General features: G+C 34.4%; 2 protein-coding genes across 5 annotated transcripts in view; both read right to left on the bottom strand.

The window, feature by feature from the left end:
• LOC110348635 (uncharacterized) overlaps window positions 1-27,746 on the bottom strand; it is a 161,865-nt gene that overhangs the window by 81,926 nt on the left and 52,193 nt on the right. The window lies entirely within an intron of this gene.
• The window catches only part of Nrip1 (nuclear receptor interacting protein 1), a 30,980-nt gene continuing 3,260 nt past the window's right edge, over window positions 27-27,746 (bottom strand). The window contains exons 2-3 of one of the 2 annotated variants that reach the window (XM_021256115.2): window positions 11,707-11,887; window positions 27-7,241 (exon numbers count right to left, since the gene is read on the bottom strand). In XM_021256115.2, the coding sequence (XP_021111774.1) occupies window positions 3,427-6,897 (3,471 nt within the window). In that variant the 5' untranslated portion in view covers window positions 6,898-7,241; window positions 11,707-11,887 and the 3' untranslated portion in view covers window positions 27-3,426. The remainder of the gene's footprint in view (window positions 7,242-11,706; window positions 11,888-27,746) is intronic. The other variant, XM_021256117.2, reaches the window with a different exon arrangement.

The following is a 27,746-nucleotide window of genomic DNA, read 5'->3' as shown; positions in this document are numbered from 1 at the left end:
ACACTCATTTCAAATCAGAGACAATGCATTTTTTTTCTCATTTATTCAAATTCACTGCAGGAAGTAAACACTAAAAGATTAAAAAACAAAAAAAATTCACACTGCAGTATGTACAGTTCCATGACATCACATGAAATTAAATTTCTAACAAAAATGACAAATTAATTACTGAGCAGATTGCATCAAAACTGGTTGTGTAAACCCGAAAATTCTTACCATGAATGGTAATGAGCCTGTATTCCAGAATTTGCTAATATAGGAATACTCCTGGTATAGTATGTTACATTGCCAGTGGGATTTAAAAATTCATGAAAGTACTTGTGTGAGCTCTTTATGTTGAAAAGTGGTTGATTAGATTAAAAAATTAAGACCCTTGGATTCAAAGCACATTCTTTCACAAAGCTTAAGCCACAGAAGTCATGTCCAGAAATGGAATACTGTCATGTTGGGATGAACATCAGATCTGACTTGTTAAGACATTTTGCCAAATGCACAGATGCACAGGGTCCCCCATGCACTTTTCATGCAGCAGGTAATCACAACTTAAATAAAAGGTTTATTCTATACATTTGTCCAGACTTGCAACTGTATACATACATGCACAAATTTTAAACCTGTGTGATTATATTTACACTTATACATGGAATATACAGGAACCAAAGAGATTAAAAGGCTTTTCTGTTGCATTAGAACAATACAAAATATGTATTTTTCATTAAGGAAATCACTATTTACATCACCTTTAAAAACCAATTTTAACATCTTCATGTAACAAGTCTATATATATATACATATCATATATATATATATATATATAAAATATATACTCTCACCAGTTCACTCTCCTGTAAGATGCAGCAGAGAGTAAACAGGTAATATTACCTTACTGATGTCAATGAGAGCTGTAGTACCCTTTCAAGAATGACTTATTAGGGAGAAATTGTCTAGATATCTAAAATAGTCCTTGAGAATGTGTACCCTTGTACGTACAGATGCATAAAGAAAGTGAATTTGTGGATGTATGCTCTTTCTCACTGCCCTTCTTTAAAACCACTCTGAACTCAAAATTGGGGACATTCTCTAGTAAATCAGAACAGCATTCTTTGTGGTCAAATTTATTTCTGTATCACTTATTTTCATTCCTTTGTTAACAAAAACAAAAACTAACCAACTGGAAAAAAAAGAAAAAAAAAACAGTACTGGCTCTGGATGTTCTTTTCCCTAACCTAAATGTCACTCCCTGGTAAAACAACCATCTCCCCTTAAATGAGCGAGAATACCAACATTATTTTCTGACATAGCTCTAAGGCTCTAGATCTTTCACAATGACTGAGAAAAAAGACTTGTAAAAGCTTATTATATAATGTAGACAATAAGACTGCCACAGTATGGACATGGAGTACAGTATATTCACTGGCCAAAGAAATTTTCATGTCAGAATAAGCATGAGCCTTCACCTCCCTGTGATGTAGCATAATATTCACTCCTATTATTGTATAATATATGCAGTAACTATTTACAAATCATTTTGAGAAAAAAATAAGCATTTAGGGTTTTAGATTATATTTAGGAAATAATGTCCTTTGAAAATATAAAAATCTTAGAAACAACTTCAAGTAGAACAACTTCAAATTAATTTTCTTCTAATTAATAGTTGATTATATAATAATTTTTGATAGATCAGTTGTTAACCTGGCTCACAATAGAAAAAAAAATCCTGGTGAATGAATTGTGGATTGTAAAAACTAAACTTAAAAATAGACTTTTTTCAAGTTTGAAACACCAGCTGGGTTTGACATATAAAGTTTTTCCAAGACCGTATGGGTTTACCTTTAAGCACTCTTTGAAAATAATTGATCCAATGGAGTGATTGTGTACATTCTGTCATGGATGCATGCCCTTTGTACAATTTTAGTCAATCCAAGTTCAGTACCTTTATTCAGCTTGAACTAAATGTTTTAATCTTTGCTAGCATTGTTCTTAGGACAATGGTTTCAATAGAAGCTAAGGATGTATTCAGGAGAAGTTTCCAAACCACCCTGGAATCACCTGAGTTTGGTAAGTGGCCCTGTTATTCCAGCTCTAAGGCTAATTAAGTAGATGTTGCTTATTAGAACAAATAAATAATCAGATTTTCCTGAGATGCTGAGCCAGATATGAAAGTTGTCCCCTCCACCCAATTTTTAGTCATAAAAAGTATTCTGAACCCGATTTCCAAAGACATAACGGCAATATAGGAACTACAATATTGCAAATTTTAGTTGATGTGTGGCTGTACTGGGGAAAATATAGACATCAAACATTCTCTTTGTCCATGTTCTGAGAAAGTCATCAGCAATGGTTCTCAAACATCAGTGTGCATAAGAAACATCTAGGAAACATGTTAAGATGCAGATGGAAGATTCCCAGTCCACTTAGCAGAGATCCTTGTTCTGTAGATCTGAGATGCTGCCTATAAATCTGCATTTTAAAACAAGTGTTCCAGATGATTCTAATGCAGGTGGTCTGGGTCCAGCTTTAAGAAATTCTGGTCCTAAGACTCACAGGTACCACAGGAATGGTGAGAATTAACTTTTACAAGAGATGGTGAAAAACTGTCCAAAGAAAAGTCATTTTGTTTCTATTAAAAACAATTTCTTAAATAGTCAACTACTCAGGACACCACCTGAAGATAAATGGTAACTTTCTGTAAAAGGAGGGGTATTTAGTAAAGTAGTTAAAATACAAAAATGGAAATCTGCCCTTTTTTTTAAAGATCTATCAAACTTCCCTCTTTGTAATCAAGTTTTACTAAAAAGTACAAGGTTTAAAGAAATATATATTGAAAAGGTCTGGGGTGGGGGCAGACACATGGGGAACCACAAAACCCCTTCCAAGAGTTAAAAATAAATATTTGTTTTTTAGCAAAAGTGAAAAATGTGAGCTTTTTTTCTAACTTATTTTTAATTGGATAATGAGATGTGAATCAGCATTAGTTTTTTAAAATTTGATAATTATCTTTTAATGAGTTAACACTTTGGACTTTAAAAATGTGTTAATGTAGGCTGACTTCTGAAACGCAAAAGAAAGTACCCTTTTAAAGGCAGCAAAATGCATTAATCCACTATGGATGGAGTTTTACATTTTAATGTATGCCTCTTATTTATGATCATAAAAGAATTTCATTCATAGGCTACTCACAGTTGTTATCTGATGCATACAGCAGTGTTAAACAACCAATTGCTATTTCAAGAGTTTCTTCATGACATCTAATGTTAAGCAAAAATTAGTATGCATATTTAAACATCACCAGTAACCAATACTTTTCAAAATGAAAAAAAGTTTCAATTATATCATGCTTTTCTCAAATCATGCTCTTATTTATACAGATCTCAAGTTCATACTTATTAGTTTTAAGAAAATCCAATGCTGAATGGCAGGTACATTTTATTCTGATTCTTTTTTAATTGTTAGCATGTTTCCCCTAAGTCCATAAACTGCTCCATTTGCACTGTGTGGGCGAGAAGTATTATTTCCCATATGGCTATTGTAAGGGCTTCTTAAATTGAAGAAAGAAGCTTTTGTTTCTGCAGCAGGAAGTAACTCTTCTTTGAGTGTTACATGTGAGACACTTTCAGCAGATGAAGACTCCCTCCAAATGTCCTTGTCCTGTGAATCTCTACTGGTTACAGAATTACCTCCTTTCTGGAGCATGTAATACAGTATTGGGTTAGTTTTGGTCAGTCTTGGAGAGTCTTTTTCATATTCATTCTTATCCACATCTGTGATAACCCACTTCATGGGTCCCTTCTCACTGGGCATGGAACAGCCATTCAAAAGCCCAGGTTCTGGTCTAGAACAGCCCAAGTGCTCAGGGAAAGGAGGGCTCACAGGAGTTTTTACCACTCCTGGATATGAAAATGTCCTATTATCCATGGAACTATTTGGCGGAGTGGAACTGTACATCAGTCCATTTAATGAAGAAATGTTGAAGTCAGGCTTACTGTTAGTCACATTATTTTTGTGTCCTTTCTTTTTATTTTCAACAACAGAGTTACTCCTGTGTGGGGATAAATCTCGCACACAGTTCTCTGAGAGAAGCAATTGTTTCAGAACATTGAAGCTTTTGCTCTCTCTGGTCCAACTTCTATGTTCACTTTCATTGGCTGAACCATGACCAGCAGGATACTTGAATTCAAGATCATTTCTGCTAAATTTCAGCTCTTCCTGGTTAAGCAAGGACCCATAAAGTACTTCTGGAGCACTGTGATTATTTGCAGCTTCCACAATGTTGCTTTTCATCTTTTTAAAAGAATTTTCTAATGGTTCAGTATAAAGCTTCCTTTTCTTAGGGACCATGCAAAGATTCTTCGATTCTAGAGGTGTCAGTTCACTACTTCTGTGACTCTTATCTGGATCATCTGCTGGATAACTCTCTTGATTCTGTCTTAGCAATCTACTTAACAGACCATTCTTGGAGAAAGAAAAATCCTGAGGTGAAACGGGCTCCGATTTAAAGTCCTCGCACATGGGTAAGGCAGCTGTGCTTCTCTGCATGGTGGGAGCAATCCCTAAGAAAGCAGCGCTCTTAGCCTCATGGCTCAGATGCACATCTGTATTATGAATATGTAAGTCATCACAAGGCTCAGATTTTATTTTCACCATCAGAATTTGTTCACTTAATGCTCTTTCTGTATGTTCCTGAGCACTTTCATCTCTTAAGGTAATTTTTTCTCTCTTTTCACTTTTACCTTTGTTGGGATTTCCCAGGAGCAACTGGAGGACGGTGCGTCTTTCTAGCAGATTTTCTATTTCAGAACCAGAAAATCCTGGTTCAGGACCTGCTGGATGACCACTGAATGCTTTATTTTCTTCCACTGCATTTGTCTTATTTGAGAGCAGAGGGCTATTTAATCTATCAATCATACCTACCGGTTTATCCGTGTTTATACTTAACAACTGTTTGCTGGGTCTCTGCTCTTCCACTGACATGGAAGACTGCATTCCACATTGTGCCAAATTCTGCAACAGTTTACTGGCACTAAAAGTTGCAGAAGTTTGTACACCTTCATTTTGGGCTGTTTTCTCTCCTTGTAATTCTTTGTGTTTTGTAAGGTCCATCAAGTGGTTAGATGCAGTGTTGGTTAGCTTTTCAGATTGAGCACTACAGGCATACGGTGGGGAATTCCATTTGATGACCATAGAATGTTGAGAAAGATTGATGGGAGACTCTGCTTTGGCTGATGTAAGTAATGGTGGAGTGCTGATTGGAGTAGTCCTATTGGTACTGGGGCTTTCTATTACAGAAGTCCTTGTATAATTCTGTGTATTGAACTTTGTGACATCACTGTGTACTCCCTGAGGGCTGGTGTTTTTTCCTATGCTTTCTTCATTCTTATGGCCAAGCAGCAATTGAAGAAGTGTTACTTTTTGATGTGAATTTAGCTTAGAATTCTTTGAGGTATCTTGCTCTTCTTTGATATCTACATCCGGGACTTTTGGATCCCAAGTGTTTAGCAAGGACTGCGTTAAGTTATCAAGAGAAACAGGTTGGTCACACTCAGGTTTCTCGATTCGGTGCTTGCAAGACAAGTCTATGGGAACACAGTTGGAATAAGAACTTTCATCACCACTGCTGTCATCTGTAAAACTAGGATTGTTATCTGAATATTCATCAAGAGTTGTAGGTGTACTACTATCTTCAAAAATACTTCCTCTCTCATTCTGATTGTGCCCATTCGTTGGCTTAGGTATGGTCTGACTTTTAAGAAGATGTAAAAGCAAACTATTACTAGTAGCTTGTTTTATATTGCTTCTTTCTAGTGAGTTCTTATAGCCTGAATTTTTGGGGGAAGAAGGAACGATGCCCACTGGGTTCTGAAATGGTGCACCATTACTTCTGCCAGCCATTGCTTTGCTTGACGATGTTCTGGTCTGACCATTCAGATGGCCTGAGGCTCCTTTTGAGAGCTGAAAACTGCTCACATCCTTCTGGCCATTTTCTTGTAATCTAGCCATAGCAGCAAGTCTTTCACTTGCTGCTTGATTTGCATTTTGTGTTTTTAAAGCATGTTCTCGAGAATACTGCTGCAAATGGGCTTCACTGGAAAGGAGTAATGCTAACTGGCTACAAGCAACACTAGGTTTAGGTGAGGTGGCAGGACTAGCCCTTTTTTCCACCATGCTTGCAACAGCCTGTAATCTTGCAGCGCATGACAAGGGTTCATTCATAACCTTTGTTCCACTTTGTCCAACACACTGAGGTGACTCTACAAACCTATCTCTGATGAGGTTTTTAGTTACATCAGGAAGATCTGTATCAGGCTTTTGATCTTTAGCTTTATTTTTCTTCAACAAAGTTTTTAAGTGACTTGATGCAACACCATAGCACCTTAAGTCTTTCTCTACTTTTAAAGAATCATGGGTGAGGGCATATCCTTGCTCCTTGAGGCTCTGCCTAATTTGCTGTGACAGAGCAACAGTCTGAAGTCTAGAGCTGAATGACTGAAGCAAAGAGGCCAGTAATGTGCTATCCTGTTTGCCTTTAGGAACACTGTCAACCATGCCAGTCAACAAAGCTTCCTTCTTTACATTTAAGTTTACGATGGAATCAGACAGCCTCTTCCGCTTTGCTGCATTCCAGTCCTCAGAAGACTGCAACAGCCTGGCCTTTTTGAGATGCAGCATGCCAGATCCCTGGTATGTATTTGTATTGAGAACTGGCCCATTACTCTGACAGGTGGGAAATGTACTCCCTGAAATTTTAAAGTTCTGATCTTCTTCATTGTGCCCAGCAGACGTTTTGTCAATGGCAGTACCTGATCCCCCTGCTGCTTGATGCATTAGTAATCCTTCTAAGTAAGTTAAAACAATAGAATCCTGATGCACATCAGAGCCAAGCTCTTCTCCATGAGTCATGTTCAATAAAAGTGCTCACAAGGGCTTGATTTCTGTTCACTTTAAAGAATAGTTTTCTCCAGGTGAGTGATACGTAACTTTACAAAGTCGGTGACAGTTTTCCACCTTCCATAGCAAAAAACGATGTCCTGTTACATTCTGACCAGGATTTCTTCTGCCAAACAAAAGATAAAAGGTAGAAAACTCCAAAGCAATCTGACTGCAGAGATGATCAACTTCTAAGTAAGAAGTAGAAGAATTCCTTAATACATAGGTCTGGAGCAGCGAGCCGATATAATTCTTAGTGAATATATTGCTTTTCTTTCTTCATCTTTCATTCTTCATTAAATGCAAATATCAGCATTCTAAAAAAATAAATAAAAAAATAGTTAAGGCAGTACAATGCTAAGTTCAGGCTATAATTTCCAAAAGCAAAAGAATGTATACACGTATACGGTACAAATATAATATGCAACATATATATGCATTGTAGTCACATCTTTAGTCATTTTTCATCTCTATTAAATTGGAAAGCCAATGGGTTAAACCTTTTTGTTAAAATGATCATTTAGAGAAGAAACAAACATTTTTAATGTTATAATTCTCTTCCAAAACCTTTTAAGATTTAGAACTTTTATAAGCATCTTTCTGCAAAGTAACATGAATGTACAGTCTCCTCTATCACTGTATAGCTCCATTTAAGGGACACAGAATTAGCTTTCTTAGATTACTGAATACATAGGGAGAAACAAAAGTAAATTGTTTTGAAAAAGGAAAAGGGATGCATAAAACATCAACTTACCTGCTCCTGCTCTAACTGATGTGGGGTTGAAGTCAACAGAAACATTCACTTCTGACCTTATCTGACACCACATATTCAGTAAGTAATGTTTGGAATTTCTGTTTTCAAAGAAATGGAAGCCTAACAAGTTTAAGTCTTAGTAATATTCACAAATACTAAACCACTTAATCTCCTTTCTCCTCTTTCCCCCCACTAAAAAAACCCAGGCTTGTTTTCAGGAAATGGGAGGTATCTCAGAAATATACTTTTTTTCCATTTGTATACATCTTTAAATTAATGACATGTTGCAGAAGTGGAGAGATATTTTTCTTTCTCAGTGGTACAAAAATAAGGGTGTATTTTACAACTTAGGGTTGAGAAAACTTTTATAATTGCCTTAAAAACTGTTAAATATTCATCTAGTTAAGGCATTTAAGAACTACTTACTATGGTATCCAAATCCATTTTTTTCCCTGTCTATACCACTGCCAACCTTTTGGTTCTTGAGAACCAAATTAGTCAAAAACATGTCAGTAATTTGATATTTAATATGAATGTAGTCCTTCAGTGAAACAGAAGAATGAAATATAGTTATTGGAGCATCTTTGTGTTATTTCTACTCCACCTTTTACTACAGCTGCAAAGGATATTGTTTAAAAAAAAACAAAACTGCATCTGAGTCAGGTGGAGTGGCACATGCCTGTGATCCTAACATGCAAGAGACTGAGGCAGTAGGGTCCTTACAAGTTTGAGGTCAGCCTGGGATACATAGTGAGCTCAAGGCCACCCTGAAATATACAGGAAGACCCTGTCTCAAACAAATGAACAAAAACTAACCAAACAAACAAGACTACATCTATAAATTTCTGATTTCCAAAGCAGATCTTCTGGTAGTTGATTTTAAAAGGAACTACCAGTTTCATTCATCCATCTTGCCATTTATTTCCTATGTTAACAGAAAAAAACAAGCAAGATGACACATTAAGAATATAATTTCTTAAACAGATCTTTTGCAAATGGGAAGAAGGTACCAAGAAATGGAGGAGGGGGGAAGAAGGGAGTGGAGAGGGAAGTAAAAAGATCAAGATGTGTTATAGAAATATACCAACTCCCCATGGTGAACATAATCATTACTGCAAATAGGTACGTACAAAATTTAAAAATCTAAAATTTTTAGCAATTTCAGGAACATGAAATAGCAATATAAAACAAGTTCACTAAACTTCTGGGGTCTGAGGCCTATGCTAACTATAATTAATACAGTGCAACACAATATATAACTATTCTAATATATTTTAGTATATGTGCTGCCGAAGCAAGCACAACTATTCTAATATATAACTATTCTAATATATAACTATTCTAATGCTAGGAGGGAACACATTTTTATATTCAAACACACATATACATCATCACCGTCTACAAATATGGATGAATATGAACCTAAAAATAGTTAAAACCAGAAATTTGAAAATGTCTATTCTAACTTCATCAGTATAAATCAAAGGAATGACAAGGTAAAGGCCATTCTAAATATTCAATTTGTTTGTTTCATTTAAATCGATACAATAAAACTCTTACTGAACTTTCAATCTGCTTGGAGATCTGTTTTGAGATTGGTGAATTATGTTCATTTAAAAAAGGGAGATGTGATGGGAATATTTAGAGGCCTAAGCAAGGTGAACCTGTATCCCTAAGTTTCTAGGCTATTCCCAACATAAAATTCTTTCTTCCCTCCTAATATTGTTTCAAATGACCTTGTTATATTACTATAAAAAAATTTAAAAATTAAATGTGACTTGAAAAATCATTTACAACTATTTTAAAATTTTAAAATAAAAATTGTAAGAGAATAAATTTTAGTTTAGAAAATGTGGTTATAATGTAAATAACTGTAACTGTGTGTACACTAAGCTCTTACACCATCTAGAAAAGCATGTAAGAAATCAATTGAGAAGAGCTTCTAGGGAAGGTCAATAATTGCTTCCAAAAATTTTAAATCAAGGTGGTTATTTTTCATTAATTTCTTTGAAAAATAGTCCTATAAAAAGTACAAATTACAGTAAGCAGAGGAAGAAAATGAACTTGTGGAAATTTGTCTCTTAATAAGATGATCAGAAAATCAAAGGATATCCACCAGCATGCAATCAGAACATGAAATGTCTAAGTAGGGATTCAGAGGCTACAAAGGCCTGAATTCATGTAGACTCTACAACTGAAAGCTCTTTGGGGAGTAAGTGAGCCAAATTTCTTCAGATAATTTCTTTTCTTATCCTTTTAATAACTGAAGTGGGAGAAGTTGTTAAAAATCCTATCCACTTTCCCAAGTCTTGCTTTTTCACTTATATAGCACAGTATTTAATTGAGAAATTTTAGAAAAAGAAAAGGGGGAAAGGTGGCAAGATGCAGAGACATAATGCTGGATATCATGCAGGATATAATGCAGTGTACTGACACCTATAGATATTACAGCCTAACAGATATCTTAAAGTTAAAAATGTAAGTTAGCATTTTTCAAAATTACTCAATATATTTTAGCAAAAAGACAACATTCTTGAAGCACCAATATATAGTTCTCATGCCTCGTTCTACATACATTTTACCTAAATGTCAGTACACACTTAGGAACTGGGTTTCTTTAGGAGATTTGGGATCAATATATTTTAAAAGCAGAGTAGTTTCTCAAACACTGTGATCCACTGGCTTGTCCTTTCCCTAACTTCAAGAATGATTTTATTACATCTTCTGTATGTGTCTATTTAAAGATACTCAATATATTCTTCATAAATACAGCAAGAGACAGTTTGTATGCCATATGCTTGTTACATGTTTTCTGAGTGAAAGGAACAGAATTTTTCTAGAATTTAGTCTATAGAGGAGGAGAGGAGCAAAGAGACTCAAAGGACTGAATGGACAGAAAAAAATAAGGAATAAAATCCTAAGAACAATGAAGAACTCATAAACTGTACAACGCTCATGAGGGTTTAGAAAGAAAAACTTAGTTTAAAAAGTAAAATGGGGTGGGGATTTAGCTCAGTGGTTCTGCAGCCTGCCTCGCAAGCACAAAGTCCCAAGTTCGATCCCCAGTATCAAAAAAAAAAAGTAAAATAGATTATATTACTATCATGTCTTTAAACATTAGGATGGTAGTCATAACAGGCAGAGTAAAGAAAGATTTACTTAACACTATTTAAATGTTTCCAAATGGTTCTCATTTTTATAGAATGGTTTCATAAAATTTTTAGAAAAAATGATTATTTTTCAATGAAATTTAACATAACATGTAGGATATCAAGAAATGACTAAAGCATCCTCTTAAGTAAAAGTCAGCTTTTTACAATTTTAATGAATTAATTTTAATCTGCAGTATGCCAATAGAAGAATCATTTGTCACCTAGGTCCAACAGATATTTAATTACTATTTAAGTCAATTTATGAATAAATTACAGAATGAAAATGAGATACTACAAAATAACTTTACTAGAATTTTTATTAAGTAGTTCAAACATAGGATGATATTGCAATTCTTAATTCCTTATCTCATGGTCTGAAAGACTATATACGTGAAATGGGCAAGGTGCTTTGAAACTGACAATTCATCAACTATAATGTGTAAACCTGGAAACCTCTTAAATATTGATTCTAGGTTTCAAATACATGCTTAAAAGGTTTTAGGACTTCTGTGGTTTTCTTTTAGTACTTGTAAAATTCAAAATGTGTTACTTTTTAAAAACAGCTCAATCTATAGCTCCTAATTGCCAAATATTTCACAGCAATTACTGTACAGTGCTCAGTCCAATAAATTATTTCATTTTTATATTATCTTTCCTGCACATATTCTTTATCACATACCTGCCTTCAGTATATGTCCATTTAATGAACAATTTCAAATAAATTCAAGTGTTCAACATCATGAAAGATGAAAAACTACAGTAAAGCTTGTTTTTCCAAAATAGTGAGTATAGAACATTAAGTGATGAATTCTTACTGAATACCCAACAGAATGAAAATATTGCACTTCCTTTTGTCCTTAGAACTGTATTGCTTACTCATTGATTCTTGAGTTTGAGAAAATCCATTAAAGAGACTGTCATCTGAAAACAACAGTCAGAAATGCTGCTTATACAAATCAATGGCTCCATAATCATTTACATCCATCGTGCTGTCAGTCTCTCCACATTCATCTTCTGATTCCTCTGAAATAACTTATGTCAACTTTCTTCTGACATTCTGCACAAAAAATGAAAAATACTGAATTCTCAATTGTGTCTGCAAAAACTTAAAAACTGAAAGACTATTGTGTCCAGATTTGTTTACATTCTTGAAAAATGATGCAACATAGTAAGCTCTGCAGTAAGAAAACTGAGGATGGCATGTCAGGACTTATTTCATTATTGTATCATCCTTCTAGGTTGATTTAATTATTTTGCTTTTGTCATATTATTTTAGTTTTTAGTAGTTAATAGTTGTATTAATTTGAAAGACAGTATAATGGCATACTGCTTAAAGATTTAAGAAAAATAAGATCACTAAAATTCTATAATGTATCTTCAAATTATAAAAGATTCTAATAGACACACAAGGTAATAACAAGACACAACATTTTATCCTGTCAAAAGCACACTATCATTTTAAAAACTAGTAAGTCTTATAATATGATCTTTCTTACCAGTTAGAAATATTCTTTTAAATATATTAAAAACTAAAAGTGGGTCCAAGGAACCCTGATGATACTCCAAGGGGTTTAATGTACTTCACAACAATTTAATAAAATTCATGTCTAACATGAATTACATGAATCTATGTCTAACATGATTATAAACTGAATCCTTTTATGAAATTAAAATTATTTATTAGCATAAATATCTTATACATTTTATAAAGCAAATTTTCTGGATTCACTAACATGCAATAGGAAAAAAACACTGGCATGGCCAAAGAAAATTATTAAAAATAATCAAATTAAATCATAAAAAATGCATGGAATCTTGACCATATGTATGCATAGTTTAGAATAGCTTCAGGTTCAACAGACTAGTTCAATGAAGTATCTAGCAAAATGCTTACAACAATATATTTTCAAAAGGAGGTATACTTTTCTTTCTTTGAAAAGTATGAAATTAGGTGTAAGCGTGGCTTTTTTTAGGGCTTTGTCAATAAAAGAAAGTTGTAAATAATTTGTATATTACCAGGACACAAATGAGTGTTATACCGAGCCTTTGAAGTAATGTATTTTTCCATAGTAATTGTTTTACATTCTCCATCAGGAAATAGTTTATTAAAGGAATACTTTGCTGAACTTTTACATACTTTTATATGTTAAAATCCAAGTAGTAAAAATTACTTAGATAAATGAAGGCACCTAACAGAATTCATACATGTGGGACTACTTTTGGTTGAGAATAGATAAATAAATGAAGGTCTTTCTCCAGATGCTTTTGAATTCAATATCTTTCTTGCAATCAAATTTTCCACAAAAACATTTACATAATTAAAGGTCTATGAAGTCCCTTGGTATGCTATTTAAATTATGTCTAAGGAATATCTCATGACTTTCAATTGTTTCCATGAAATCTACAATTTTTTGCATTACCAAGTAATATCCATTTAAGTATTAAATTTAAAGAACTTTCTAAAATGCAGCTTTTTTATACTTTTAGTACCACATGTTTACAATACACAGTGATTACATTCACTTCAGGGAATCAGTACATGTATATATTTCAATTCCATCCCCCCCCTTTATTTTTCCAGCACAAGATTCACTTATTTATCTTATAAGACCTTCTAAAGTTAATTATCATATATACAGATTAAAACCAGACTAATAGGCCAAATCTACAAAGCAGTTTTGATGAGTATTTGGATTCTTGGCTCCAGTTCCTAAGAATCCAGAAGTAAATGAAGGATAACTTCATTGGGTCATTCAATAATAACTCTTATTGGACAATATAATGAAATGTGGATTATTTCAGGGGTGCTTTTCACATAAATGCATAAGAAACCTAAAATGTTTCACTAAATGTCAATAGAAAAGTATCTTTCTACTAGGACAGTCAAAGTCCTACCTATCTTAACCCTTTTATCTAAACAACAAAAATCCAGGTAAATAATTCAGAGAACTTTTTTACACTAACATGGAACCATAAAATAAGTTTAAAGAGTTGAATGGTAAACAAAAACCCAAGAACAATTTAACAGAAGGATGCAACATTAAACATTTTATCCAAATGGTTACAGCTTTTCAAATCAAGGGGCACTGAAAAATTAGAAGACATACAACCCAACACATAGTTTCAAAGAACAAGAAAGGAAAGGAACACGTTAGGTAAAGGTCCTGAAACTTGATTAAAAAGTAACAACTATAGTGAATCTTCTATTATAAATTAAAAGTTAGAAAGAAATTGGGAAATGAGAAAAAGAGTAAAACATTCCAGTGTTGCCATTTCATAGCAAGGAACAATCATGGGATAGTAAAAGAATAAACTTGAAATTTCCTTTATTACAATATATTGCTAATTTCTCACAAAATGACTAAAAATTAGTATTCTGAAAGGAATTGAATTTAAAGACAGTAACTTTCTTTGCAGTATAATCCACATCAAAAGATAGATATGTAGTTGTGTGTTTTCATGGGTGCCAAAAAATATTTTGCTCCACTGAAGGCCTCAACATTTGAGCTTAAACTTACAAATTTCTGGCACACTCTCAGGCCTTCTCATTTTACCCAGAAATACTCTTCGGAGACAGGTAACAAGGAAGTCACTGACTGACACAGCAAGTAAAGCAGCTGCCCAGAGTGCTCTCTATTGCAACCTGAGGGCCTTACATATTTTTGCCCAAGGCCAAATTTGCTCCTAACTTCCAGGTCTATCAGCTTTAACTTGCTTGTCAGCTGTTTCCATACGAGTGAAATAATGTCACTCACATTATCTATTAAAAAAGACCCACTGGGAGACACTACTGTGTGACTAACTCAAATATTCAAAACAAGGACACAAGTAAATGAGGACCTCTTCAACTCAAAATTTTATTTCTATGATCCCAAGTAATTTGTCAAATTGTAGTTGATAAAAATGACAAGCACTTTAACTAGAAAGTTAAAGCTGTGGAAATAGACCTGACAAGTAGTGAATTCTGGGGTAAGGAAATGGTTTTGAAATGGTCATATACCTAACTTACTCAATCCCCCAAGTTATTTATTGTCACCATTTTTTTCAACTTAGTCACAAAATTTCAAACACGTCTAGTTAAAAGATAAATATGAACTTATATGCAAACTGAAACTTCTGTTTACCTTACAATGGCTGTATACTAAGTAAAATGCAAGATTATAGTAAAGATTTAGGATCCTTGAGTAGATAAAAGCAAGAAAGAATTGAGATAATTGTCCTGGTGACAGAAACAAATACTCTTATAAAAATGGGTTTGTTCTGAGTTATATTCAGAAGGCTTATGCATATGAAACAAATTCAGTAAAGCCACTATTCATTTCCTCTGCCTTTATCATTTATCTTGTAATTAAATTAAGATGAAAAAGTTGGAGAAATGGGGGGGGTGAAAAAACACAAGATGGGAAAAGTTGGAGATTTTAAGCTAAAAACCAAAGAACTAAAAACCAAAGGAGCTAGAAAAAGAGCTAAATTGCCAACAAATCCCTATTTCAAAATTGGAATAGGTTCCTGGATGCTGAGCTCTATGGTTTTCAAAGCACAGAAAGTAGAATATTGTTGAGTAAAATTAACTGTAACTATAAATTTTTAAAATCCAGGAAAAGAATTGTTACATGTGAGTACAAACAATATTTATCATTACTGTCTACACACCATTTTTACTGTTCTTAAAGACGTAATAGTTTCTCTGGAAGAATGCAATGTAATCATTTAACAAATTATTCTGGTAGCAAATAAGTATAAAAAGAGAGAATATAAAACTAACAGAGGGTACAGATTCTCCTGACCTTTCCCAATACTTTTTCAAAGTAACTTGTCCTTTCTATCACTTTCCAAAGAATAATATTTTCCAATTTCTATCAAAATAAGAAATATAATAGAAAATGGTTTTTTCTTCTCCTGGAATCGTTTTGAGTGTTTATAGTATATTCAGAGGGACATCCTTTGAGATTGGTGCATAAATCCTATTAAACTCAACTATGGCTTGTCCATTCCTAAAATAGATTTGACATACAGACAGAAGCACAAGGTCAAGGTCATGGATCAGCAAGAAAGATTACCAAGAGAACTGATGTAACAGCTGGCATTTGATCAAAGCTCCTAGTGTTTTTAGTACACTAAGCAGACATCCTGCATTTATTCATAGGGTACACTCTGTTTTAAAAACATTCCTCCCATCTTGAAGTCAAGATCTTCATACACTTCTTATTATAAAGCATGTTCTAAAAAATAGGGTATTGGATCACAGATAAGAAATGTAAGTGCTTTGGAATTTTGAGTTTTTACTGGTGTATATGTATATATTGTATGTATGCTTACATATTTTTTGTTATATCAGAGCTTTTGCCATATTATAATTCTGAAAATAGGTTGCAGATTCCCTGAGGTTGAAATAAATAGTATGTTTCAAAATATCTTGGGCCGCTTTATCCTAAAAACACAAATTTAACTGCTAAGTGTTGGTTCAGCCAGGAAAATTTTATGATGTATCCATAGTCTTCTATGACACTTTCCAAATCATACATATAGAAAGCTTGGTTAGTAAGAGCAGCAACAAGTAAGTTTTAAGGGATTATATGATTAAAGAGTACATTATCTAACAAAACTATGCCTTTTGTTTCAGTGTTCAAACAAGACAATTTATTTTAAACTAATTTCTGGGAACAAGAATCATGTGGAGAATGTTCTTACTAAAGCATTCTGATCATGAAGCTATTTTTTTGGCATGATCTTGAGGCTGAAACACAAGGCCCTCTTGTATATGAGGCCTTAGTGGTCTACCACTGAGATACTTCCTTGACCCTATGAACCCATTTTATGAATGCATAATACTACTAGGGTAAATTTATACTATGACAGATTTCTTTGCCATATCAAATACCATCTGCTACAGCTTTATATAGTTTGCAAATTACTTATGACACATGAACTTGTATACAGTCTCAAACAAAACAAAAAGACTAAATATTTAAAATTTTAAAATTAAACAAAAATGAACTAAAATCATACAAAATTATCTAATTAAATATCGTTAAAAATGAAACTTCCTTTACTAGCAGAAGTAGGTCATGGTATATTAAAATTACAATTAATAGATAATCTGTACATCAAACTTTGATTACAAACTCAATTGACATTGTTTTTGAAAACAATGGAATTATTTAAAGTCTTTTCAGATAAATCATTTGTCAATTAATATACATGGGTAGATAGATAGATCATATATTTATAAAATGAAGAATGCTGTGAATAGACCATGGATTTTGATTTGATTTTCCAGACATAGCAAGCATTATATAGTATTATTTTGCTAGTACCCACCCAGAACAAAAAGGTTTTTAGACTGAATGTTTCAGCTAGGATGTGGAGAAGAAATATCACTATAGATAAAATTCACAGACAGACACACCAATAATATCTATAAAGAGAAGAAGTCAAATGAGATACTAGAAACCAAAACGATGGAAGTAAGCTGCAGATGAAGCTAAGAGTTACGGTACATAATAATTACATGAAATGTGCGCTGCAGGGATGGGCCCATTTGCTCATGTTGGCCACAAAGTACTACATGTTCTCAGCTACCCAACTGCTAATACATAAAGTGATATAAGACCCGTATTGAATTAGAAGGTTCAAAACCATTTCTATGACTAAGATCAGCGACGAATTTCTCATAAAACAGCATTGTAAAATAAAATCATCTACAATATCCCGACTAAATACAGCAAGTTTTATTCAGTTGCCATGTGATCCTGTGTACCATGTGGCTGGCTGATACTCACTTTTCTAGAAACAGATGTTTTTCATTTGTGTAGCTGCTTATTGTTACCATGGCTTGGGAATCTCTGAGGGAGGAGGGTAGCAAAATACTAAGTTTCTAGATCAAAAAAGGCAATAATATTTTGGCAGCTACGGTATAACCAATGGATAATCAGAAGAACTGCATATATATTTTTATCTTAGAAATAGTTTTTCTTAATTTGAAAAAAAAAAAGAAGTCAACAAACTAGGTAGGGCTGTATCCCAGATGATTAGTGAAAAAAAGAAAAGATCACTAAATGCAGAATATACCTAGAGAAGTTCTGTATCTTTAAATATTAGCAGGTAACACTAAAATGTGTCCTTCAACTAGGAAGATGATGATACTGACACATCATCAATGCACTACCCACTTTTAGTGGTTTCATATTCATTTAAAAAATTTACATGCATACTTTTCTCTGGCTTATCTTTTGCCTATCTGTGCATGTAACCAAGTGTTTGAAGTAATAATCTTAATAAGTGCAGCCAAGGACTCAGCTTCTGTTGGTCAGGTGTAAGGCATGTCCAGTCCCTGACGCATGCGCAGCCCACCCATGGTCCTTGCTATGGCACCTGCCACTCAGAGCTGATGCAGACTGGGGTAGGGGGTAGAAAGGAGGCTTTAGAAGCAGACTTCTGAAAGGTGGAGCAGAAACAGGATGAGCAGTAGTCTAGTTAACAAAGGCCAGGGCTTTCCTTACTTGACTTACTGAAACAAAAGTATTTCAGAACAACTTCAACAATAAAGCTCACTGACAACAACTACTTAGTATCTACTATTAGCATCATTTAATTAAATCATTTTAATACCAAAGAATTTTAGCTTTATGGAACTCTCATCACTTTTCTAGGTTGATTGGTTTTTGGAGATAGAAAGATATGTACAATGGGATATATATACACTATTATTGATCTATGATTGATATTATCGATATACACTGCTTACTTAGTAGCTTGTTCAACTCTTAATATTAATTATTTAAAATTTTACACCAATATTATTATATTTTGTTTTGCTTTCTACTCTGATTTCAAATACAACATCTACATAAAATGAGTACTTTGTTTTATATTTAAATTCTTGTCATTACAGATAAGGATATAAATAAGAAAGCAGCAGAAAAAGTGTGATATGAAAGAGAGTGTAAACAATCTTCTTCTACCTATTGCCCTTTCTCCCATTTGTCCACCTAATCCCTATACTTCATGTTTCATGAACTATATCAGAGTTAAAAATACACAGGAATGAATGATATAATAAATCCTGTCTATCTCCAATAAGCTGGAGAACTAAGACACATCCTTTTCACTATGTCCATCTCAGCTGTGGATTCATTTCTTCTTTAGCAGCCTTCCCTGAGTCCTGCAGGCTAGGGACAGTCCTCCTCTCTGGGCTTCCAAGGCCCTCAGATGATCTTACACTCACACCGTTTACAAAACTGTATTTTAGTTTGTGTATGCCTGGCTCCCAACCAGAGTGCAAATTCCTTATGGGCAAGAATACATCTTTGTCATTCTTATTTCCAAGAACCAGTTAGGTGGAAGTAGTCGCATTCCCAGCAGAACACATAGCAATTTAGCCTCATGGAGCCTCAGTCCAAAAAACAAGGGGTGGGCTGTCATAATTCTAAAACATCTTCAGATTTAAAATGACATTATTTCTAATGTTTGCTTCAATTACAAGAATCTTTTCTTCCTGAATATAAACTAACTACTACTTATAAAATTAAATAATAATAAAATCTTTATTTATTTGTATCCTACATAGAAGTTCTGTGGGTTTGGAAAACATGAGTGATGAGAATTCTAGTACAAAACTGAAAGATTTATACATATTAGAAGTATAGCTTTTGAAGATTTTAAAGTTTATGTAAAATAATCTTTAACACTTGTTTATAAAGAACTGATGGAGCTATGAGTGGTGATGCATATCTGTAACCGCAACTACTCAGGAGACTGAGGCTGGAGGACTGAAAATGTCAGGCCAGCCTGGCCAATTTTGTGAGACCTGTCTCAGAATAAAAAATAAAAAAGGGCTAGGGATTTAGCACCCCTGGGTTCAATTCCAGTACTGAAAAAATGATTGGCTAGTCAAACTATTACTGCGATGATCTTTTTCTTTTCTTTCCTTTTCTTTTCTTTTTTTTGTTCTGGTACCAGGGTCAACCTCAGGACCTTGTGAAGCAGGCACGGTGCCACTGAGCTAAATCCTGGCCCTGATCTTTTTCATCTAAATGTACCTTTGTTTAAGAGAATTCAGAATAAGTAGTTTGGTTAAATGAAAACATCTTAACCTAAAGTGATTCAATTTGAATATGTGAAAGTAATCAAATTATCTTTAAAAGACTAATCCTGAAAAAGTAAAATCAATTCAACAAAACCAAATCTTGCCCAAGTAGGTCTTTCATGAACACTGACACAAGATTTGAGTCAACACACCACTGCTATTCCTTCTCTGCTCCTTGCCACACTGGTATGTTGCCATTAGTATAGAAATACCAAAGGAAGGGAAATCACTCCTTTGACCTGCATCAAAGGGCTAAGGTTCAGGTTTACTCTTGCCTCCTGGCATAGTATTAAACTGTAATGATATTTCTCAGGTCTAAGAAGGTTAAGAAGTCATGTGGGTTCAGACAAGATCTAATTTGGAAATGGACACATAAGACTTAGAAAACCCAGTTTTCTACAATGTACAATAAGACACTCTTTAATATATATTAAAAACAAAACAAAAATATCTTTGTATTCCAAAAGCTATTTAGGTATTTGTTTTAAAGATATTTCAGTCAAATCATATTACCTTAACTATCATTATAAAATGGAGTATATTTTTGGCAAATACCTTATCCACTTGGACTAATGACTCCTTTTTAAAGCTAATCAGACAAACATCCTGTCTTCCATAAAACTGGCTATACACGTTTAAGGAACTTTTATAGAAGTGGAAGAACAGCTAATTTTTATTAATTTTCCTCTGATTCTATCACCAGCTAACATTTTTGTAACAGTATGATTTACAAAGCAATTATCCAAACATAACAGAAGCAGAGAATTTAAAGGTTACAAAAGAGCTGAAAGGTCATCTGGCTAACCAATCATCCCTTTTGACACTTAATCCCCTTCATAACCTATTTGCTAACTCTGATAGCCTAGTTTCTTTCTGAAAATCTCTAGTGACTATTTTCCATGGTGGTACCTTTTGGAATAAAGTGGCTCCAGGTTTAATTTCTGGCTCTTTCATTTAGGAACTGTTTGACCTTAGGCAAACAGGCAGGTCAGCCACTTAGGCAGGTCAGCCACTCTTGAAACTTTTATTAATTATAAATGCACAAAACTAGTATCTATTTCATACAGCCATCATGCTGAGTAAGTGTGCCCAAGCTCACACATGATTATGATTATTAAGTACAGGATAGGGACCTAAAAGGGTTATCCCTTGTTCAGAGAACTTGTTCTATATTTGTACAACTATAACAATATATAATTATTCTCTGCAAAGAGCTATTATGTCTCTTTATGGCTGATCATTGGTCCTTTTGGGGCCATAGAAAAGGCTAATCCCTCAATTATCTTTCCAACATTAAAAAATAGGTGTCATGTTCCACTGACCAGCTCTCTCACTTTGTTAAGTTCTAGATAAGATCATTAAAATTCTCCATTGACAGGAGCCTAGCAAAGAACAAAGGAAGACAAACATTTCTGGGTGCCAGAGTGTGGTGGGTGATGCAAATTACAAATTCTTGACTGGCCAAGAATTGTGCAAAACCTCCTGGGAGCTCTCCGACACAGACTGCTGACTACTAAGTGTACTGTACACTGAAAATGCTCTACCTTTTCATAGGTGCTTTACGCTGTATCACCACCACCTCAAGTGAAATATATGGATGTGTTTTCTTTGATTTTCCTCATGGGGTAGTTAATGTGTTATTTTCATTCATATTTTACCAAGCAAGGGCACTAAAGTTCAGAACACATCGTGATTGGTTAATTGTCCAGTAGCTGATCTAAAACCAAATCAAGGTCTTTTGAATTCCATCCTTTATTACACTATCAAATTGTCACAGACAAAAAAAATAGAAACTTGAAAACATCTGATAAATCAAATACTTTTGTGGTAGTCTGAAAATTCTGGGTTACTTGTCCTACTCTAAATCTTGTCTCTGCTACTTTAAGTCTCCTGTTTTTATAAGAAGGGCTACAGAGTACAGTAGTTATGGGAACAGTATGTGGATTCCTGACTCTGCAATTTAGCAGTGGGTGACTTTGGTTGATTTACTTTTCCATTCTAAGGTTTAGTTTCTTTAGTTGTAAAAGAGGAATAATAGTATCAATCTCATAAATCTATTACATTAAATTAAATGTACATATAAAACACCTAGTATAATACCTAGCATTTTCTATGCACTTAATGAATATTAATGACTCTGCTCTTTATTGACATAGCACCAGACCAGAAAACTTTTCTCAATTAAAAAAACAAAAATTGTTTGTCACTCCTTATAAAGTTCCTTGATGGACAGAAGTATTTGTCTTTGTAGTACCATGCCTGATATTTTAGAGGAACTGAAAATTGTCCACTGAGTTTTAGCATCACACACACACGTATATGGATAACAAGTTTTAAAAACTGGCTAGTAAAATAATTTAACTTAGCTAATTCTTTAATTTTATAATATTGTAAGACAGGTTTACTTAAAGCAAAGAGCAATTTCATGTACAAAAGATGTCTGCAGCTGTGTGGGTTGATGCTTGACTGGAATCCCACCACTTGGGAGGTCAAAGCAGAAGGATGGCAAGTTTAAAGCCAGAATATGCCTACACATCGAATTCAAGGCCAGGTCTACATATAAGATGCTGTCTCAAAAACAAAACAAAACAAAACAAAACAAAACATCATAGAATGCTTATTATGTCTTTCTTCCCTAGACCTTTCTCTTAAACTTCTCCCTGACCACAGCCTCAAGAGAAATGACCAATACTGAGAAGCTGACTAAAATGGACCAATCATTTCCTTTCCTAGGATCTAGAATTCAGAATAAGTCAGAAGGTTCTTTAAAGGTGGCTTTAAAGAGGCCACATTTCACAGAGAGTATAGAGGAGTCACTATAGTGAGAGAAAAGGATAGAATAGGCACAGAGGAGCACTGATGAGAAAGACAAAATGGGAGAGAAAAGAGTAGCAGAGAACTGGTGAATGATCTTCGAGTTTCAAGGAGGTGGAAAGCAATCTTGTCACTGGGTTCCTGAAGAGTCAGCTGTATACACCTATGAAATACCCTGTATCTGGGCTTAGTAGAGGGACTTCTGTGACACACAGTGACACCATTGCTAAGATACTGTACTTTACTAATAATATGTAAGATAAACTGCACCCTTCATCCAAGGTCTGAAAGAACTCTGCCAACACCAGTGGTCTTTTTTCTCACTTTTCCTATAGTAACTTCACCTCAGGTATAGTTAGAGAGCAACATGTATCTTCGATTTCCAAATGAGGAAAGCTGAAGTACAAAGAGGTAAATACGATGTCCAAGGTCATACTCAAGAGTTTGTAGGGGCAAAGCTGACAATCAAACTTCGTATTTCTTATTCCCAGGGGCCTGCACTAACCAACAAACCAGCTGCTTCCCTTGATGGAACTAAAGTATGCCAATTATCCAAACTGTGTGGGAAACATTGACCAAAACAGGGGTTAATTGGACACTGGTTGTTTTAATTCCATAATCAGCTCTTTCCCTGAGCTACCCTGGGAGTGAATAACATATCTTTCCCAAGAATGGGAAAGAGGCCAGCACAGGCCATCTGGCTGAACATGTCCTTTTGTCAAGTTATCCCTGCAGCTGTGTTAAACTCACTGATGTTGAAGAACTTTACAGTTTAAACTATTTTAGTATTTTCCCTCTATGTATTAAAGTTTAAAGTAGATAACTCTTTATTTCCATATTAGCCAGGCTCTTTCACTGACTGTGAAGTAAGTGTATATACATTATCTATGTGTTTGTGTAGGGAGAGGTGTGGGTGGGGTAAGTAAGTCTAAAAAAGCTTTCTCATATTCAGAAAAAGGGAAGTTCAGATTATGGCTACAAACAAGAAAGAAAAACTCAGATTCTTTTTTCATGAAAACTAAAAAAAAAGTATTGGTCTTCCTATCAATCAAGTAGACTTAAGACTTGAGAGTTAAAAGATGGGAAAAAGGGGAGAGAATAAACCATGTAAGAGGAGGGGTGTGGAGGGAGACAGGAAGCAAGAACTGATGGAAGAGAAGAAATGTATGTTTACAGCTCTGAGTGGCTCTTAGGCTATTGGCACTAAAATGATGATTTGAAGTACTTGACGGATGTGTGTATGACTCTGAGGGATTAGGAAGTACTCTTAAATTTAATAGTCTTGGTCTATTGTCATTTGGCACAGTTACAAAGTAGAAGTAAGGGAAATGGGCAAGGAAATAGGGCACCATTCAGAACTACAAAGGACTCGGTATCTGGAGTGTGCAGAGGAGATGAGGGCTGTACAAACTGCAGATGAGCCTTGAGATGACTTGATGAAAGAAAGGCAAGCTCAGAGGGCATGTCTTCCCCAATTCTTGATCTCAGAACCATGTTTATTAATTAGAAAAAGGTATAGGTCTATGTCGGCAAGCAAAAGCAAGAACCAGACAAGAAGTGACTAAATTTTAAGGAAGATAGTGGTATTCACGCTGTATGTATGAGCAGATATAGAAAACGAATTCCTAAGTTAACCCTAACATAAAGGGTGGGTGAATGGCTATGTTACAGTTGGCCAGAAAAGAAAGGTCAGATGGTTCTTCCTGCAAAAGCTAGATAGCAAAATATTCAACAAGTGACTCTCGATCAGCTAATTTCTCCATTCCCAGTAAAATATCTATTTCTAATGGAAAAGAAGCATACATCTAAGAGTACTCAGCTATCACACTGCGCCTCAAGTCAAAGTTCATCAGTGAAGTTGGGTGGGGAGGATTAGATTACGCTGGGTCGTGTCAGGCCAGCTGTTACAGAGTACTCTATGTGCTTCTTATTTCTTTTGCTGCCGTAAACTACTGAGTTTCCACGTTTCCAAATCTTAAATCTTTAGCAGTTCCTGGTCCTAGATTACAGTCTTGACCCAAAATGATCTGACAATAATTTCTTAAAGGAAGAGTGAGAAACTGTTAATTATTCCATGGTATAATAATCAAGAAAAAGAGGTATGAGGTTCTGTATTTCTCCAACTATAGTTCTTCTCAATTCTTTTCTTCATATTTTGTAATGCGCCTTTGGCTATTAACAGGAACTGGGTGGGATCAACAGAGGGAAGACTGAATGTGGCCATGGAATTCTTAGAACCCTAGGACTATGAGATTCTGAAGAAGAAGAAAAAAAGCTTGCTATTTCTCTTTGCACTTCACAATACTCATTTCAAAGCAGAATGATCAAAGACTCTCATAAAGAAATTAATGTACTCTTTTATGGAAAGGAAGAAATAAAAGGATACAAGGTAGTCACTGCTTCATTTACTTTCCTTATAACATTCACAAAGGCCAGGCATAGGACAAAGATTCGCCAAATCAGGCCCAGTATGAAATTCAAAATTGACTGAAAATGTTATCCATTTACACTGAAGATGGTAAAAACCCATATCCAGGATTTAAAATAAAGTATCAAAAACCACGCTTTTTTAAAGAATAACCCCCCACACACATACACTGGAGATTAAAGCCATGGCCTTTGCACTAAGTTATATCCACAGGCCTTTTTTATTTTAAAACAAGTCTCACTAAATAACTAAATTTCACTGGCTAGGCTGGTAGTTGCAATCCCCACCCCTCTGCTTTGCAGAGTGCTGGAATTACAAACTTGTATTGCACTGATTCCCCCCTACACATACCACGGTCTTCTTTTGCACCTTGAATATCTTACAGAGTGTGAAGAAATTTTATTCTGAAATAAACATTGCAGCAAGCATATCATTTACATACTTTAAACTACAAATTCATTTTGCGGTGCCAAGTATCGAATTCAGGACCTTGCACTTGCAAGGCAAGCATGGTGCCACTACGCTAAATCCCTGGCCCTACAAAGTCATTTTGAGTGAATGTGGTTTATAATAGAAATGAATCATAAACTTCTCTATGTCATTTATATAACCACACCTTTCAAACTTTTAGTCAGAAACTATTTTCCCCCCAAAACCTAACTTGCCACAAAACAATTCAAAAAACAGATTTATCAACTAAGGTGCTCTTCTCCCTCAAAACAGTTTGTATATGGCAGGAAGCATAACGCAAAGGGAAGAAAAAATACTCCTTTGATGGGCTGCAGTACATCGACAGTGTACTAAAAAATAATTCCTTGATTTGGCAATGTTTTTCTTTCAAATACATTATCCAAGAGTATGAACACTTTGAAGAAGAAGTGGTTGGAACATTTGCTCAGAATAAAAGGGCTAAGTGGAACTCTGCATGGTCCTCAAAAAGGCAGAAAAAATCATGAGATTAAAACTCACATATACAGATACACAGATAAACCTGCATATGGGTAAGAATTTGCCTTGAATATCTGCTTTTAACTAGACAAAAAGAAAGGTAACAGATAGCTGACAGTAGTCAAATCTTAGTAATAGTATGACAAAGAGAAAAATGGTTAAAGCTCCTTAAAATCTCTTCTTAGAGATGGGCATGGTGGTGCATGCTTGTAATGCCAGCACTTGGCAGGCTGAGTGAGGCAGGAGGGTCACTGCAAGTTTGATGCCAGCCTGGACTACATAGTGAGACCCTCTCTCAACAAAACAAAAAAAATAGATAAAAACTTTGTTCAATAATCAGTTTTTAGTTACTAAAAATGCTGATATTCAAAGGACTTTTACAATTGCAAAGGCCAATCCCTATATTTTGTATCATTAAGTATTTATATGTTTGTGCTATCAGTGATAAGCCTGGTGACAAAAGACTGGAAACAACACATAACATCAAGAATAGTAGCAACAAAAAGATGGGGGTGAGAAGACACACACGATTTCATAAACTATGTCACTATACCAATTACTCACAAGACTAAACACCGTTCTAATCCACCAGTTGTCAATCACGACTTTTTTTAAATCTAAGAAGTCCCTGGCAAAATCTTCTTGAGGCTTAATTTAAAATGTATGATATCAATTTATCTAATGGGGCATTGTGAAGATTTAAGACAGTATGTATGTACAATATCCAACGCAGAAGTCCTCAAAAAATCATTCACTTTTTTCGTTTTTGTGCTACTTATATTTATGACAGATATTGACCCCGATTTATATAACTGTTTCAACAGAATTCATTGTAATTAAGCAAAGCCTATGCTTTCTAAAATAGAATGAAAACTAAAGAAGTACTACATTGCAAATGTTAAAGATTCTCAAATATTTTAAACAACTTTCTATATAATATCTTACACCAAGTAACTGGTACTTCTAATGTCTAATAGAATCTACAATCTAAAATAGAACTATATATTATATATTTCACTATCACTTGGTACTTTCCTATGCACACCTATCTATAGTAAAGTTTAATTTATAGGGTTAGGAACTGTCAGAGGTTGACGAAAACTTAGTATGGATCTAAGCAACCTCTGCATACAAATATTTTTCTTTCCTTATTAAGTTGATGACTTTTACCTTTTCACTAAAAAGAAACATTTTATTGCTTCTCTTTGGGAAATCTGAACTCGAAGCATCATTCGTTACTCCTGTGCTTTGGGCCTTTATTAAGTAAAATAAGGGTTTCGAGAACACAAGGAATGTGATACAACAACAGCTGAGTTGATAACCAAGGTAATCTAAATGCTTAATAGGTGGGTAATGTATACAGTGTATATACGCTTTGCAGAGATGATGAGATGATTCATACTTCAGTTGGGATGAAACAGGATAGTGTAATATTTCATTATGCTACTCAGAATGGCACACAATTTAAAAGTGTATGAACTGTTTATTTCTGGAATTTTCTGCTTAGTATTTTTTGATCATAGCTGATCATGAATAACTGAAATTGCAGAAAGCAAAACCACAGATTAGGGGAAATATTTTAACCCAAAACGTTGTATTATCTCAGAGAAGTATAAATTTTTAAAAATTAAAAAATCA

This window comes from Heterocephalus glaber, unplaced genomic scaffold (assembly GCF_053883595.1).
Source record: "Heterocephalus glaber isolate CG9 unplaced genomic scaffold, H.glaber_assembly_v1.0 deba00000122, whole genome shotgun sequence".
NCBI classification, from domain to species: domain Eukaryota; kingdom Metazoa; phylum Chordata; class Mammalia; order Rodentia; family Bathyergidae; genus Heterocephalus; species Heterocephalus glaber.
The sequence above is the reverse complement of the archived record's forward strand: the minus strand, read 5'-3'. Positions and strand labels throughout refer to the sequence as shown.